This window comes from Zeus faber (assembly GCF_960531495.2).
Source record: "Zeus faber genome assembly, chromosome: 11".
Lineage (NCBI taxonomy): Eukaryota > Metazoa > Chordata > Actinopteri > Zeiformes > Zeidae > Zeus > Zeus faber.
In genome coordinates this window covers 9,171,410-9,190,105 of record NC_137205.1, presented here as the reverse complement: position 1 = coordinate 9,190,105, position 18,696 = coordinate 9,171,410, and the positions used below count along the sequence as shown (strand labels likewise).

Sequence of the window (18,696 nt, the reverse complement as noted above, 5' to 3'; positions counted from 1 at the left end):
TTTCAAACATGCATATATGGCCCTGGCTTGAACCTCTCTTGTCGTGCGGTTTCACCCAAAGTGTCGTCGCTGTAAAATGCTTGCGCATGAGCGATTAATCCGTGCAAAAAATGAAGGTGCCGCCATACGAGAAATTGGGTCCTCTTGCGTAACAAGGGGAGTTTCTTTTACTTTTGTCACTGTCGGGGGCTGTTAGGAGAGGCGGAACATGATTACACAACCCGCACACACACGCATGCACATGCACACCGCCGCAATACACACACACAAACACATACAGTATGCACACGCACGCTGACTCACTCAAGCAAAAAAGCTCTGAAGGATATAAACAGGTGTTAGGTTATATAGAAAGACAAACTGAGAACAACAAACATGCAACAAACATGGTGAACCCACACACACACACACACGCACACACGCACGCACGCACGCACGCACGCACGCACGCACGCACGCACGCACGCACGCATACACACACACACACACACACACACACACACACACACACACACACAGTTAGCAGAACATGCAGCTTCGGTAAGTGTCTGATGACGGTGCAGTAGAATTACCTCTTGTGAATAATTGATTCTTAAGAAGTTTGAAAAGCAGTAGCGAGGGGGTTTGTGCTTATGGCTCCTTCAAGAACAATTAGAGAGGAAGAGTAAAAAGGTGATAGTGAAGAGAGAGAGAGAGAGAGAAAGAGAGAGAGAGAGAGAGAGAGAGAGAGAGAGAGAGAGAGAGCGAGCTTCATTTTTTCACTTTGATGGTGACAAGGAGGGTGGGGTGGGGTGGGGTGGAAGATGCTTGGCGGAGCTAAAGGATCCGTTTGTAGATAATGACAAAGAAATAATTGGCCGAACACGTCCCCTCGCATAGTTTTTTTTCTGGATTACATAACACAACAACATTGCGAGCTCATACTCGCCTCCATGCAAAAAACACACACACACACACACACACCTAGAAGAATTCATTAAAACACTCAAGCAGGCTTGAACGCTCATAGAGAAAGCATCTGGGGAGGTGTGTATGTGTTTGTGTGTGTGTGTGTGTGTGTATGTGTGTGTGTGTGTGTGTGTGTATGTGTGTGTGTGTGCAAACAAGGATCTGCTAAATACTGTGTCCAATTAATCGACACCCATATTTACTCTATTTAATCAGCACATCTGGTTAATTGGTCGTGATGAGCTAACCATCCACATTGCATGGAGGTGTTGCTGGAACAGGAAGGAAGAGGAAAGGAAGATGTGATGGATGGATGGATGGATGGATGGATGGATGGATGGATGGATGGATGGATGGATGGATCGATTGATTGATCCATCGATCGATGGAAGAATGGTGAAATAAAGAAAGAAGGAAGTAAAGAAGGCAGGAAGGTGAAAGGTGAAATTACAGGAAGAAGAAACAACTGAATTACATTACATTACATTTCACTGCATATATGTATGGAAGTATGTATATGTATGTGACAAATAAAAAAAAAATCTTGAATCTTGAATTAATGAACAGGAGGGAGTGAAGGAACAATCAACCATCATGTGCGTATTCAGAGGCAGTGTTGAGTAGTATACCGTTTTCATACCAAAAGTAGTGGGTTGATCTGGGTTTTTTAAACCCAACCCACTAAAGATAGGCGATTGACACCTTTCCCATTGCCAAGAGAAATGCCTTTTTTTTTCTGGCGCGTCGCGTTTGGTGTCATGAACACGCCGGAATAGGGGCTTGTCATGGTTCCAGTGTGATTGGGAGCAAAACAGGAGAGGAGGCGGCAACTTAAACGAACAGCGACATAAAGTTGTAAAACTTGGAAAAAAAGTATTTTGACCCACGGGGAGCGTGGGGGTTCCCTGCTGTGCTCCTCGCGGTGCTATCCCCACACTCACAACATTTTACGGCCCCCGTGCGGAAAAAGGTTAGTATCTTCTGATTTTGGATTGTAAATGGGATATGAAACACGGATGGAATGATTCACAGATATACCCGTCTATTAATGCACCAGCATCCGGAACTTCAACGAGCTTCGCATCGCGCAGGTGTCCTGTTCACACCAAAGCCTTTGGAGGTGAAGTCGATTAAAACCTGTGTTTATTGCCATGTAATTCTACCTTGGGCTGAGACCCGGGTTTTTCCTTTCCCAACTGGTGGGAAATGCAGATTGTTAGCAGGTGTTACCAGGTTTTTGGTGCAGTGGGAAATGGGTAGTCGTGGAGCTACAAGTAGCGGAACCAGTAGTTTGTTGAGTCGTATGAGGTTGATTGCTAATAAGCAGTATGTGTCAGAGGTAAAAGGGCTCTGACAATTATCACTGACGTGTGAGTTTTCAAAGCAATGTGAGCCAACTAACTAGTGGATAAAATGCCTTAAAAGTACTTACAAAGTACCACAGAATTGAATCAGCAGTGACTCAGTCTCAACAAAAGTAACATATTGACAATACGCTGATGAGTCATCTTTCATCCCATTTCCAACATCCGGAGACTCTTATCTCTGCCAAATCTGTATATACATAGGCATATTCCTTCAACCTATTCCATTTTATTTCAATTTATTTTTTATTGTATTTTATTCTATATATTTTTTATCTTATTCTATAAGTATTCCACTTACTGTATTACGTTTTAGGAGTCAGTTAGTCGGTCTATTAGAAAGGAATTTTCTACTTTTTATTTTATTTTATTTTTGTACTTTTTCCTAGGACTTATTGTGGGCTATCACCGGGTGCGTTGCATTACATTTCACTGCATATATGTATGGAAGTATGTATATGTATGTGACAAATAAAAATCTTGAATCTTGAATCTTGAATCTTGAAATGATGCCTTCGACGCACAACGTCTCTTAAACATGGTCAGTGATCTGCTGGTGATGGTGTGTCCGTCTTGTGGAAATCATTGGTACCAGCAATCATTATTGTCCTTGGCTGTATAATGACCAAGGACAATGACGCCAATTTGACATGGCCAGCTACACTCTTGATGTTCCCATACTCCAGGATGATAATGGCCCCCATACAACACCGCTCAACCAATTTAAGACACTACACTACACTAGGGCCTCCCCAATCTCCAGGAGCCTTTATGTAGATTTCCTCCCCCTCCATCCCTCACTTAACTGAAGCAGAGATGTTCCCATGAAATTATGGAAGGAAATATTCCCACCCCTTCATGCAGACAAGTCGCTAGGCTCCACCCTGCTGGTTAGACGAGGTGCGACCTAGTGTGGCTGCTCCCTGTTGTCCCTGCCATTGGAACCATCCCGCTGGTGGTTCGGGGAGGCACTCAAACCCAGAGGGAGTGCAGAAACAATCTCGTATTCACAACTCTTCCCTGAACGTTTTACTCTTCCCCCGTCAACACTCCCATCTGTTCATCTCTCTGCCGTTCTCCCTCGTCACCTCCTCCTCCCCCCGTCACATCAACCCCCTTTGTCCTTTTCATACTCTGTGTTTCTCTCTTACCTTCTCCTCTTACTTCAATCAGATGAACACATGCACATCATCAAAAACCCACCAATGAACTTGAACCCCCCCCCCCCCCCCCCACAGTCATCACACACAACGTTAAACACGTTTCTATGTTTGAAATACCACCAATGCTTTTATGAGTTATTGTGTAAAAAATATATATATATACTTTTCTGCTTATTACTTGTTTAAAAATGACACTAACAACGTGTTGATCTTGTTTAGACTGTCTCACAATAATGTCCTCCAACATATTATGATCTCGAACTCTGCAGTCTGCACTCTGTTTAAGTGGGAGGAGCCACCCTTCCGAGGCCCCGAGTTCTGTGAGCCAATGGGGTTTGAGCTTTACTCTGGGTTGCGTTGAATTTAGTCTGTAAACTTTCACTATTTTCACCTTGAAAGTCCACCAAAATCTGTTTCTGATTTAATTTGAGGCGACAAATAAGCAATCCAGTTTCTGACTCTACACTCTTATTAGATCTTCAAGGCCTCATTTGAAAGTTTGTCCCGACTTTCGGTGTCCTTGGAGCACGCCGGCAAGCGGCGGGGCTAGGGGCTTTCTGTCTCATTCAATTACAAAAACGTCGGAAAATAAAATAAAATAAATCAAATGAATACATCTACAGTTTTTTCTGGAGAAGCATGGAGTGGATGGCACGCCGCAGCCTACAGTACAGGCCCACTGTGGACACACACACACACACACACACACACACACACACACACACACACTAATAACGAGAGGTTCTAATTCTAATGTGTTTGAATGCTTCATAGTACTGAGACACAAGGCTCATTTTAGGACATGTTTTCTGAAATAGACGGCTCACAAAAAACTGACCGGGTTGACTTATTTCACAGTTTGTGTGTGTAAGGAGACCCAAATGTATGTGCACAAGCACTAAAATAGTGAGTTTTTAATAATATGTCACCTTTAAGTTTAAACAAGGTCTTGCAGTTCTTCAGTTCAAATTCTTTTATTTATTATTTTTTTTTTTTATCATAGTCTGACATAAATACCTTTTTATATAATTGAAATACGAGGTACAACTGTAATTGTTGAAATTGGTCAGTGGGACATTGTATTGCATTACTTCTACATATTACATGTGTTTGTTCTTTGTATTTAAGCTCTGGATCAATAAGCAAAGCCGACAGCAGCTCTAGGTCTCTGGTACAATGCAGACTTATATAATCACATTTAAATTGATTGCACTCTTTAAAAAAACTATAGATAAGGCTCACAAAGCCTTGCGCAAAAAAAGATAGTAGAGAAATGCCGCGCGGACCCCGTGCAGCTGACACGGCCAGTGGAGCTCCAACGGTGGATTAACATGGATTTGAAAGGCGTTTACGCTCATACTTACCTCACGCTGTGCCGCGCCCTTACACTGCGCCAACTCGCCTGATGTACTTCTACCGTAACCTGGCACGGCAAAATAAGAAGTGTTGTCCTGGGATTAGCCCTGCTTTACCCCAGGGGGAGTTTGTGAGAGAGAGAGAGAGAGAGAGAGAGAGAGAGAGAGAGAGAGAGAGAGAAAGGGACAGAGAGGGAGGGGCGGGCGAGAGTGAGAGAGAGGGAGAGAGAGAGAGAGAGGGAGAGGGTGAGAGAGAAAGAGGGAGAGAGAGAGCGAGAGCCAGAGAGAGGGAGAGAGAGGGGGCGGGGAGCGGGAGAGAGAGGGAGAGGGAGAGAGGGAGAGAGAGAGGGAGAGGGTGGGAGAGAAAAAGGGAGAGGGGGAGAGAGAGAGAGAGAGAGAGAGAGAGAGAGAGAGAGAGAGAGAGAAAGAGAGAGAACCTGGATGTGGACTACACTGAGGTGAGAAGAGGACAGCCAGGGAGGTGAGAGAGAGGAAAATCATGGGATGCGATGGATTAATGGGTTGTGAGAACCAGAGTTAAAAGAATTAAGAGGCGGACGAGCGCACTCCACACGTTCTTTCCACGCTTCACGCAAGCAAACAGATGGCTTGCCTCGGACCGTGAGAGACCCGGGGAGGAACAGAACTGGAGGGAAACAAAGGCAGACCGAGGAGAGAGAGAGAGGGAGGGAGAGAGAGAGAGAGAGAGAGAGAGCGAGAGAGAGAGAGAGAGAGAGAGAAATAGATGAAAGTCGGCACAGCGGCGTGAACAGATGAGCGAGAGAAAGAAGCGAGGATGAACGGAGGGGAACGGGGAGTGAAAGATAAAGAGACGGGAGGGGACGGAAACGGAAAGAACGTTCTCAACAGAGCCTTTAGGATCTGGGCTGCGCTTCAAGCTGACCTAGATACACAAAATGTTCACAAAAAAGAACCAAGAACAAAGAAACGATGAAAATAGCAAAGAAATGCGATGTAAAAACACCAGAGAAATATGAACTTGAAGGCCCCCAAATTGACCTTGTGTCATCAAATGAGAACATTTCTAGAACATACACATGTTATACCCAAGCACCTTGATGCACTGCTTCTTGCTTCTTGGCCACAAGCCTTCTAACACCATACCTTTCCATTTTGCAGAGTAATCCATTGATCCCCCGTGTCAAAGCTTTAAGATATTGGAACACGCCAACTGTGTACTTCCTGTGTACTTCTTTCTGTCTGGTTATTTCTTCTATCAACCCCATTAGTGCTCATGCTGTCTATCTGTTTGCCCTAAATCCGTATTGGCTGTCAGTCATCAATTTGTGCTTGTGTATTTACACCTTGGAGAACTGACCAACTAGGGATGCAAGCCTGTAACGAATGAAAGACGATGTCTGTCTCCAGCTTTAAATAATGGAACGACTAGGAAATGTGAAACCATCTCTGAATCTTTATGTCCGTGCACAGTGAGAGCATGGATGGCTCGGATTTATTTACTTTGTTTAGCCTTGAACCAAATGTTTGCGTGTGGCACACCTTTGCACATGAGACAAACTGTATTCCAATGAGGGGGACCCATATGTCGTTCCCCCCTCCACTGAGCCCCCTAACATGCACAGTGCGTAAGCACATCGGACTGCTTTCATATTCCTCATCACGTCACAATCCAACCTCCTCAAAATCTGCCTGCATGGGAGGAAATGACAACGCAATTACCAGGGAAATGATCCGGAGGGCAACCTCAACAAAATGAAGACGGTTCAGGGGTGAAATTACGTTGCATGTGCTGATGTCAGCGAAGACACGCGTCAATTTGTATGCGTGTCTGCACAAGATCGGTTGATGGATATGGACATGAACTGACGCGCCAATATTGCAGACCTAAGGATGTATCGGTCCCTTACTGATCTGGCAGCTTGATAGCTGTTTGCCACCCTGGCATCTACCACACATTGGCGTTTATCAATGGATGGTTCTGCTGGCCATCTATGGATGAGGAAACAAAGTTTTTGTTTCTACCTGTTCTATCTGTGCCCAGAACAACACGTCCACCAAACCCAAATCGGGTCCCCTGCATCCTCTGCAAGTCCCTGTGCGTCCCTGGTCAGACTTTGTCACCGGTCTGCTACCCTCCAATGGTAACACAATCATCCTTACTGTCATAGACAGGTTCGGTAAATTCTCCCACTTTCTGCCTTTGCCCAAATTACCCTCTGCCATGGAGACAGCCAACCTCTTGGTTAAGCAGATCTTCTAGATCCATGGCCTCCCCTGTGACCTGGTGTCTGAACGGCCTCCCCAGTTCACCCCAGAAGTTTGGAGGGCCTTCTGCCACAAGACTGGGTGTCGTGCTCACGCCAACCCTACTCCTGCGGCCTGCAGTATTTGGTGGACTGGGAGGGCTACGGTCCGGTGGGAGCGATGCTGGGACATCTTGGACCCGTCTGGGTTTTCCATCGTCAGCACCCAGACAAGCCTAGTGGGTCGCCCAGATGTGCCTGAAGGAGGAGGGGAATGGTCACACCTGGTGGGAATGGTCCCCTGTGTGTTCTGTCTGAGTGTGATTTTCTTTAGGTTTTAGTTTTGGTGTGAATGTGAGTGGTTGGTGCTTTTTGGTCCATCCCATCTCTATCCGCCGCTCAGCTCCTGGTTCCACAAGCTGACGATCGTCAGCAACCAGGCCCGCTCCACTCTGAGAACAGCAGCTGCCAGTATTTAGGGACCTGGATATAAGCTCAGCTGTTCCCTTCCGCTGGTGCCAGATCGTCTTGGACCACCACTCTTCTAGCCTCCCTGTTCTGATCCCGTGTTTCCTGATCCCATGTTACCTGTCTGTTCCAGTCCGTCCTGCACCTGCTTGTCAGCCACCGGCTTCCTCCACCGGCCTATCTGCCTGTCCTTCCTGGACTCACCTGTACTATTCTCCAGCCTGTAATAAACTCTGTTAAAACCTCTGTCAGACTTCCGTGTCTGCATTTCGGTTCTGTTGCCAGTACACATCCTGACAGAACGCAATCTAACAGATGTCAGATAGTTGGCAGTCATTGCGCAAGCATGTCCAATGCATAATCTCGTCAATTTATCATGTACATTTTCCCAAAAGCATCAAGTGTATGCAAGAGCCTATTAGTTTGTGGGAAGTCGAATATGCGATGCCCCCTGTTTTTTTCAACTACGCCTCTAGGGGCGTTTTTGAGTCTGCACTTTAATTGCCTCAGTTTTGAGGGGTTGAACTGGAGGGCTGAACAGTCACTCCCCCTCGGCTTTCAACATATTAGATAATAGCTTTAAATACATCGCCCGTGAAAACCCAATTACAATTCCAGTTATTGAGCACTGCAGCAAACAAGCATCTGGGGCCCCATGCCAAACGATTTCTATTCTCGACTTGCTCGCCCCGCTGTTCTTTCCCAAAAATGCCCTTTCCCCAAAAGACGTAAGATGCACATAAGACACAGCCGCGTAAGTCTTCGGCCACTCCGTGAGAATGTATAATACAAACCACGCCCAAGTATCGTACAGGCAAATTTGCTACGCTATGCTAAATTAAAGTTAAAAGGTGTTTCTGGTATGATTCACAAGCGGAGCTGAAAAAAATCTCTTACACTATCCCTCACTCTGCTTGGACTCTGTCCCAGCTCCAAATTTCCTCTATCCCCCCCCACCCCCCCCCCCCCCCGCCCCCGGTCTTTCTCCTCCCCTAAGTGTGACAGTCGTTCTGTCGGAGTGAGGCTGGCTGAAGCCCTTGCACTAGTCATCCGCTTTGATGTTGAGCCTCGCTCTGAATTAGGCCATCGCCCAGCGGTGCTTCAATGCCTGACTGCGAACACAAACACACAAACACACACACACACACACACACACACACGCATGCCCACACATACATGCATAACTGCCTCCAAGCACAAGTGCACACTGGCAAGGGAGCACGCAAATTCAAGCACACGTGCACGCAAATACGCATGCAGAAATAGAATAAATACGCACATTAACACACACACATACATATAACAATGGATCTCCATGTTACCTTTACACTAGCAAGGCCCTGCAATGTGAAATAATAGACACAGAGATGCATAAACACGTAACCAAACCTCCTCATGACTCTCCCTCTCTGCCTTTGTCATCTTCTATCCTCACATGCAAACAAACACACACACACACACACACACACACATTCCGACATACACACACATACATACAGAACACACCCTCTCCCAGAATTAATACACAGTTGACTTTCTTCTCTCCTTCCGTTCATTAACATAAATGTGAATTCATAAGCGTACACATAATGTGAGTCCTGCCACAGAGAGCCGTTCACATCACAACAAAACACACACATACACACACACACACACACTCACACACACACACACACGCACAAACACACATAAATACATAGACATGCATATGCACAGAGAGAAAATGTAGGGCATTCAGAGACAATTTATTCAAGAATACTCATTCCTTCAATATAGTCATAGGGAAAAAAATTCTTAATGAAGAAATATATGCAGTGGATGTCTGTTTTCCCCCAAAAGTTATAAAGTTGTTTTTCACATACACACACACACACACACACACACACACACTCACACGCACACACACACACACACACACACACACACACACACACACCACTTTATCTCCCTCTTTCTCTCTCTCTCTTTTTCCAGCCTGTGCCCGTTCTCTGGCCGGGAACAGCCCTGTGGTCAAACTGGAGACCGGCCAGGCCGTCTTTCCATCAGCTAGTTGATTTTCCCTCCATCTACTATTTTTTTTATTGTTTTGTTTTTTTAAATCTCTTTATCTTTCTTTCTGTCACTCTCTATTATTCCATCTGTGGTCCTCTTTCTCTCTCTGTGCCTCTCAAATATTTTGTTTGGCAAGCTTGGACAACATGTCAACACATGAGAAAAAAAAACCTCCTTTCACCCTAATTCAGGCGATACTAAAACTATTCTTTCCTGTGTCTAAAAACGTTGAGGACATCTGTGCACTGAGTCAAGCCGTGGTCCTGTTCTTTAATTTCCTTATATGTATCGAGCATTTCAATGACATTTCTCGTTTTGGCAAAAAAAGATTAACGGGACATTTTTTTGAGAACATCTGTAACGATAGAAAGATCGTAGATTGTACCCAGCTTTGCCGGGAGCACGAGCGGAACCCTCTGGCTTCTCGTGCATGTTTTCTCCCACACACACACACACACACACACACACACACACACACACACACACACACACACATACACACACACACGCACACACACACACACACACACACACACACACACACACACACCGCCCCTGGATTGGCAGTGTCGCACAGTGTGCCATAATCACATATCAATTACACAGGGAAGTGAAGATCTATTTCTTATCCAGTCAGTGCTTGTGTCACATCACTCGCACTCCAGATCCTGTCCTCATCACCCCCACCCCCCGCCTTTTCCCACTACACACATACAGATGCACACACAGAGATGTGTTTTTTCTCCCTGCTTGTTTTTTTTCACTGATGCATCTCAGCCATCGGAGGCCCCTCCTTTCCAAACAATGCTGGCGGGTTTTCAGTTCTGTATGTGTGTGTGTGTGTGTGTGTGTGTGCGCGCGTGTGTGTGTGTGTGTGTGTGTGTGTGTGTGTGTGCGTGCGTGCGTGTGTGCGTGCGTGCGTGTGTAGAAAAGAGCTATTTGGCCAACTGAAAATAAAGGTAAAAACAGGACACGAGGATGAATGTATCACGGGGAAAAAAAAATGTGTGTGTCATATTTTACGAAGCTGTCAATCAGTTCTCAGCCCCGCGAGCGGCCATGAGACAATCGCGACTTGCCATTCGCATGGAAAGGTCGTTCCGTGCCCATTTTACTCGATGAGGTCTGGCTGGAGTGACGCCGCGCCAAGGTCACCTTGAAGCAAAAGAAAAGCCCTGGATTCGAAGCTCAGGTCACCCTGCCAGAAAGAGAGGCCACGCTTAGGGCATTCTGCGGTCGGGTGCGTCCTGCGAACAAGCCTCTCCGCTGTGGGGGACCCAGGGGAGAGGTTTACTCGCAGGACGTCCACTGTGTCCCCCACAGCGGCTCACGGTTATTGCCATTCGCAAATTGATTCAAGTCTCATTGGTTCTTCTCGTTCTTGAATCGAGAGCCCACTGTGAGTGCAGGGCCTGTATTACTGAGTCGCAAATTAGATCAAGAAATTATAATTTGTCTGCGCCAGAGTGACACCCAACTGCTGAGTCGTTTAAACGATTTGTTCGTCACTAAAGAATCGTTTGCAAAACTTCCATCGCTATCCCTATGAGTAAAATGAGCACCTTTGAATTTGGCATTAAGAAAGTTTTATCTCGTCACACTGGTCCACGTACATATGTGAAATACCAGTACATAAATGACATTGTTCAAGTATTCAATGTTGAAAGTTTTCACTACTTTTTTACACAATAGAGATGTATATGATTGTGTGTGTGTGTGTGTGTGTATGTGTGTGTGTGTGTGTGTGTGTGTGTGTGTGTGTGTGTGTGTGTGTGTGTGTGTGTGTGTGTGTGTGTGTGTGTGAGTACGTGTTACCACTCCCCCCTCTGTTAATGCAAAGCGTGTGTAAAAGAGACATCGCGAGCACTCTTTGCAAGCGGTCAACATCAAAAGACAAAGATGCAAACATTGTTTTCTTGCGTTTCTCCCAGAGCGTTACATAAGAGGAGGGGGGCTGGGAGAAAGTGCAAACCGCTCCCATCCATTCCCCCATTTCTCTCTGTTCCAGCCGCCGGAACAGAGAGAAATATAGTTTGACTTGACCACAATTTCAGAGGGAAGCATCTAATGTGGAGTAAGAGAGTAAGGAAAATAAAAATAAAAAAAGATTTATCCCCTTCAGACCCTCGGTTATGGCACTCAAAACTGAACTCCAGTGCATGCTGCTTCCGTTGACCGTCCCTGAGATTGGAGTCCTTCTGTGGTAAGTTAAATCGATTGGACGTAATTGGGAGAAAGGTTGAAGGAATCATCCGTAGATCTATGCGACGGGTGGCATCCATCGTTCTTAGTTGGGGGCCACTGAGTGCCTGAGCTGGAGAGACGGCTCCACCGTCCTTATCTCCGTCTCAGATCCATGATTTCCTTTTGCAGACTGTGAGAAGCAAAGAAAGCGAAAGGGCTGTGTTTCCCAAACTCACATGCGAGAACGTGAAAGGGATTCATTTCCCTTTGTTATCCCTGCTCATTGTTACACAGTATATGTGCCCAAGTAAACCGACATCCACAAGTCCAGGCGGTGTCCCATTGGTGTCATCAATGAACCCAACGCCTTGTGAGCGTGTGTGTGTCGGTGTTTGTTTGTTTGTTTGGTTATATGGATAATTAAATTTTCCTCTCTCTCTCTCTCTCTCTCTTCCTCAGATCACAACCACCTGAACAACGCGGCCCTGTCTCCCCTGGGTCCCGCCATGGCCCTGTCTCACCCCCACAACAACCTGGGCATCGGCTTCAACAAATACACCTCACTCAAGGCAGTGGGTGAGTCGGGGCTTTCCACACACGCACGCACGCACAAATGGACCGTCAAGCCATCCAGCACTGCACGTTTGAGGGCTGAGGGTCTTGAGGGAGGAAGGGCTATCATGTAGAGTGCCCAAAATAGCAGGGTCAGCCTGAGATCACCTACGTAGCTGGAGGAGACACCGCGCAGCAGACATTACAGCCACAGGTTACGTAAGCGGACTTGTCTTAAGTGGATCCACTGCAAAAAAAACCCACCAGCACTTTTTGGGAAACTAACACTCGAGCAGAGACAAGAAAGCCATTTTGGACCCGTTATCGAAAGCCTTTGCTTTTGTGAGATATTTTCCAATGCAGCAGTACGGTAGATTTTGTGATTTTGCTGATTGCTGTGATTTTTGCTGTTTCAGCATGCAGTATCCTATAGCATCCAATATCCTATGATCTTTCTATCATAATAATATTGAGCCATGTGAAATATTAATCTCAACAGTTTTGGGCCCACGACCCTTTTTTTAGGTCCCAGAATTTATGCAACAGCAGCAATTAGAGACGGAGGCAATTGTTATTAATCACTATTTTGGGAGCAGCGCCACTAATTGCATTACAATTCGCATTTAAGCAAATAAGCAACACATTGAGGCTATAAATAGGAATCTCTCTTACTTAAAACTTTCAAAACTGACGATCACATGCTCATGTGAATAGATCATGGAGCTCCAAATGGATGCTATAGAACTGATGATACTTATCATCAATTGACCCTGTGTGGCCCAAGGTTGAGAATGTCTGTCTTAACACTCAGAAGGTACACCTTTGTTTATATGAGACTCATTTTCACCAGCTTGTTTACGGAACCCAATACAAATATATTCAATATCAATATTCAGAGCCTCAGCGTGCTCAGTTTCATTACCCTTTTATCAACTACCTTTTTGTTGTTTTGCTTGTTCCTTCGGTGATAGCAGTAGAAACTCATTTCAGCTTTTAATAAAGAGTAATTTCCTTCATTTCTTTCCAAATGCGCTTTGCAATTTACATTTCATACCCTGTGATTTTAATTTGTGCAAATGAGTTGTTCAACGGGGCTTTCGAAGATTTAAACACACACCACATAGGAGTGTGATTTCTCCACTCAATTAGCCGGTTCAGCGGGATAACTGGTGGGACCATAATTGAAAACAAAAAAAACCTCTCGCAAACTCCATATTTAAAGTCCCGATTAAGTATTTACCAATGCAAATGGTGCAATCGACTATTCCCGTTCACATCCAGAATACTATGAGCAGTGCAAGAGACATCCAGTTGTGGTGGCTGGATTTAGTGTCAGAGGCTATGAGCATATGGGGTGTGTTTGTGTGTAGTGTGAGGGTGCATTGCTGATGTCCGAACGACTGCCCGCCCCCCTGTCATTGCATCCCTTAATTCCCCCGTATGAACTCTCTGCAATACTCTGTGTTGTCAAGGCAACCACATAGCATGCCATTATTCGTGCGATAGGCTCGGAAAATGGCCATTGCCGATGCATCCCCTATCGCACGCAACGGACTTGAACGCCGTTATCACCTTATGTCTACGTAATCACTCACTGTGTGCTGTTTTGTATATATGATGCAGAGCTTGCAGGGCTCGCTCTGTCAGACAACTTGACGGCCCCCCGGGGCTTCCACCCCATTATTGGCCGGCCTATTTAAGCAGCCAGTCCCTCCTCCCTCCAGCGAGTCCCTCCTGCACTACCTGCTTTGCTGCGCTCCCTCCACCTCCCCTGCATCCAGATGTTGGGCTCTAATCTTCTATCCAATGGGGGAATTTGAGCTCATCCCTCCTATATTTCTGGCTCACTGAGAGTGCCAATGGGGGCTGTACATCTCGCCTGCGGAGTAGTACCCAGACGGCAAACTCAAACAATGCAAATGAATAAAGAGCATTTTAAAGCAAATTTTTAATTGTCATTTAAGTGTCAATATCTCTGCATGACAACGACCCCAGAACACAGCCAGAGTCACAAAGAACTATCTTCAGCGAATAGAAGAACAAGGAGTCCTGCAACAGATGATATGACCCCCACAGAGCCTTGATGATCCATGATCTCAACATCATCATCCTGACGATGATGATGTTGGATTACATGGAGAGACCTGAGCCTAAATCTACAGAAAACTGTGGCAGGTTTTCCAACTGTGTCCAATTTTAAGTAGGATTATTGGAGCTGTTTAAAAGGCAAAGGCTGGTCGCACCAAATATTGATTTGATTACGTTTTTTATCTGTTTACCGCACTTTTTATGCGGTTAATTGATAAATAAAAACTATTCACGGAATTGTTTTTCAAAGCATCCTCACTTTACAGCATTTTTTGCTCAGTGCCTAAAACCACAGTACTGTATATAACACATTTAACCAAAAACTCTGCCATCTACCAGGCTCTAATCCAGGTCCAGAAAATCCCAAAGCGCACATACCTTGTATCTACACACATACACACTCTCTCTCTCACACACACACACACACACACACACACACACACACACACACACACACACACACACACACACACACACACACACACACACACACACACACACACAGACACACAGACACACACACTTTTGACGGGTCACAAGTGACTCCACGTTGAGTGACAGTATATGTCTGGACAGCAGCGGGTCAATCTGGCTAGTTCAGGCCCCAAGCTTGCCTGGAGGCCACACACACACACACACACACACACACACACACACACACACACACATATGCATACACAGTCAGGCATGCATTCATAAACACAAACAATTTTCCAACCAAGATAAAAATAACCAGCAACAGACACTCACCCACATGAGCACAGACATACACTCACAGACCAGCGAACATGAGACCATGTGATCAGTCAAACACACACACACACACACACACACACACACACGCACGCACGCACACACGCACACACACACACACACACACACACACACACACACACACACACACACACACATACATACGCACTCATCCACATAGTGTCTATCATCTTATCATCGGAGACAGAAAAGGAAGCAGTGATGTTAATAAGGAGGGACGTTTTGACATGCGTGTGCATGTGCTGTTAATGGCCACACACCGCAGAAAAGCATGACACACTCTGGACGCTATTTATACCCTCAAAAAAGTTCTTGGGTTCCCTCTCTCTCCGCCTCTTTTCGGGGGTTTATAGATGGAACACCAACGCACAAGACTTTGTCAGAAAAGGGAAGGGGCTTGGGCACAGCTTGGAGTCGCGTACAGAGTAGATGGCGATGCAATTCACCAGACAGACAGACGGAGAGAACACCGAGGGACGGAGAATAGAGGAGAGTGTCATGCTTCTCTTTGTGGCCTAAATACAAAGCCAGAGAGAGTGACGGATACAGACAGAGAGAAGGCATCGCAGATAAAGAGCGGATGTGTGTGTCAATGGTATGTGTGTTGAGGGGGCCCTCCGCACATTATGTCAGGATATATACTTTAAGATGAATGTGAGGATTTTATGGTTCCTGAATATTTCGCTTTTTTTGCTTTTATATTGGAATTGACATCATTAAGACTGAATGAGGCCATTAAATAGCAGTGAAATCCTTTCTATTTGCACCGCCTAGTATGTTGCCATGTGGAAAACGATGCAGTTTTTATGTCATAAAAATGACAGGAAGATTTTTGCGGTAGCAGACAATGCAGGTTCTGCCCATGCAGCAATTAAGAACAAGAGTTACAAGGATTGCTGAAGCTACAACTAATTTATCAAAAACATGGATAGTAACCAGCGCTACATAGAAGCTGATGAGACACCATTTGGGCAACAGGTAGAACAGGTGAATTGTGAATTGAGTGAATTCAGCCAGGAAAGTTGGAACTCCAAATAAGTGCATATAAGTCAGTGCGGGGGAAGGGGGAAATCCAAATAAGGGCATATAATTCACAGCCAGAGATGGAAGACGTTCAAATAAGGGCATGCACATCACAGACAAGGTGAGCCCCCCCCCCCCCCATGCTATTGACGGATTAAGAGGGAGGTAAGAAGAAAATGTTGCTACGACAGTCAGTCTTGATGGTTTGGGATAGCTTTTGTTCTGTTGGTAAAGACATAGCATTAGTGTCTGATATAGTTCATTTGCCTGGAAAAGCTCAAAAGTAAAAGTTGCCCTGTTTCGAAGGGAAGTGAGTTTCTCCATTCTTCCCTCTGAGGCTGTATAGGGCAAGCAGAAAGCCTGATCGCTCTGTTCTCAGATGCAGAGAAGTGTGGAAATAGTTTCTCTGGACCACATAATAACTAGGGGGGTTATATTTTAGGCCAATGTGATGTTGAAAATGTGTGGTATTCCCCTTTAAACATCAGACAACAGCTGCGTCTTGCGGGCCAACGGTCAAACCCCACGCCAAAGTTCTCCTTTTCATCCCTCACACGGTGGGAGATGCACTGTTGTCTACACTCAGCTCTCCATCTTTCATGTCGGCACACAAATGCTTTGCTCTCTATGTTCTCCACTTTCTCTCTCTCTCTCTCGCTCTCTCTCTCTGTCTCTCACTCTCTTTCTCCATTTCTCTCTTCCACACTGAATGGCGGACACACAATTTATACACGCCGCGTGACGCAATGCGAGAGACACAAACACATGTGACAGGAACGTCGGAGGGGGTGGTGCGGAATACAAAATGAATTTTTGATCAAATGGACACAGCACACAAAAAAAAACAAGCTCGCATGCATGCATGCATACGAGCAACAACAAACTACAAAAGGCATCTACAGAAGCTGCATTCGGCTGGCGTGAATCTTTTGCATGCACGCGCGCACACACACACACGCACACACACACACACACACACACAAACATGTGTTAATGCACATTAGACACATGCTCACTTGTGTATTCACAAGTAGTTTTGCATCCCTGCATCTGATTTGAATGATTTAATAAGTCTCTCTTGCTGTCTTTACCCCTCTCAGTCTCTCTCTCTCTCTCTCTCTCTCTCTCTCTCTCTCTCTCTCTCTCTCTCTCTCTCTCGCTCTCTCTCTCTCTCTCGTTTTCGCCCATAAAGGTTATTGCGGCTGCTTTATGGCAGGAGCAGCCAGCCTCATGGTGCTTTTTTGAGATCAAGACATGCATCTGCCGACAAATTAAAAACCCCTCACAGACACAAAGACAATGTACAGATGGCAGCTAAGCCTCCAAAATAAATAGAGTTAAGACAGGATACACTTGCGAACAAGTGATGGTTCCATCCAACAGCCTGTCAAATTTGAAATAAACTTTTGAAGGATGCTTTTGTTTTTGTTCAAAGCGGGTGCGCAAATATTTTTAGGAGAACGTCAATATGACAACGTTTTCAATTTGAGGGAAAAGCTAAGGGAACGCAGTTAATGGATGACATTGAGCAGCAAACAAAAAAAAGCCCCTTTGAACACATATTTAGACAAACAAGACAAAAACCTCCTATTTTACCGTGCGCCTTCTTTAAAAAAAAAAAATGCACTCCTGTCGAGTTACTGTCGTAAACACATGTCCGGAAACAAACTCGCTTTCACTTCACTCTGATCCAAATAATCCCTTCACGCCTATGTCCCGCCTCTCCAGCAGGGCAATAAACAGCCCAGCAGCTCCCGAGCGCCCCACGGTGAGGACAAAGTCAGTGCGAGGACACATGACAGTCCAGATAGCCTAGCACGACCCGGGCGAGCTCACCTTTGCCAGGTATAGCAGCGGGCATCTGGGCCGAGTCCCGATATGCCCGTTTTTGGAGTTCCACCTTCCCCTGCTGTGACGACCACGCCCTTATTTGGACTTCCAAAGCTGTTAGCGAATTCTCTATTTATTAAGGCGATACAGAGGGATTTAGCTCCAGATTAAGCAGCAGAAGGAGATTTTCTTTTTTTTAACTATCTCCTTGGAAACTGTTCATAAAGCCTTAGCAGTTAATCCATCTGGACAGGGTTTTGAAGGAGATTTTAAAATTTTATCTAGTGCTCCTCATTAACGACAAGAAAAGGAAAACGTCAAGGAAGACACAAAGAATATCATCAAGAATCTGAACGTATGCCAGGAATGAAGCAAAAAGTATGTTTTGCAGGAAAGAGTGAAGATAGTTTGAAAAGGGGAGCTGGTAAACGGGTAAGGAAGAAATGGATGCAGATAAAAAAGGAACAAAGGAAGGTTTGTCCGTCGGTCGGTTGGTAGATGAATTACAAAGAAGCAAATCCTAAAGGTTCGAAATGAAACGACGGAATAGAGAAAGAGTAGTATGACATTAAACATGATGGATGACAGGATGACAATTTGCATCCAGTCCAGTTTGATTTAATTACACTGGAACTAGAAGGAACGCAGAATTGCATGTCGGTGATTTGTA

At 45.4% G+C, this 18,696-nt stretch overlaps 1 protein-coding gene across 1 annotated transcript in view; it reads left to right on the top strand.

Moving 5' to 3' along the window:
• The window catches only part of LOC307236964 (protein shisa-9-like), a gene marked incomplete at both ends in the record, with an annotated part of 103,295 nt that overhangs the window by 71,943 nt on the left and 12,656 nt on the right, over positions 1-18,696 (top strand). The window contains one exon of the mRNA XM_080009559.1: positions 12,219-12,335. Within this exon, the coding sequence (XP_079865685.1) occupies positions 12,219-12,335 (117 nt within the window). The remainder of the gene's footprint in view (positions 1-12,218; positions 12,336-18,696) is intronic.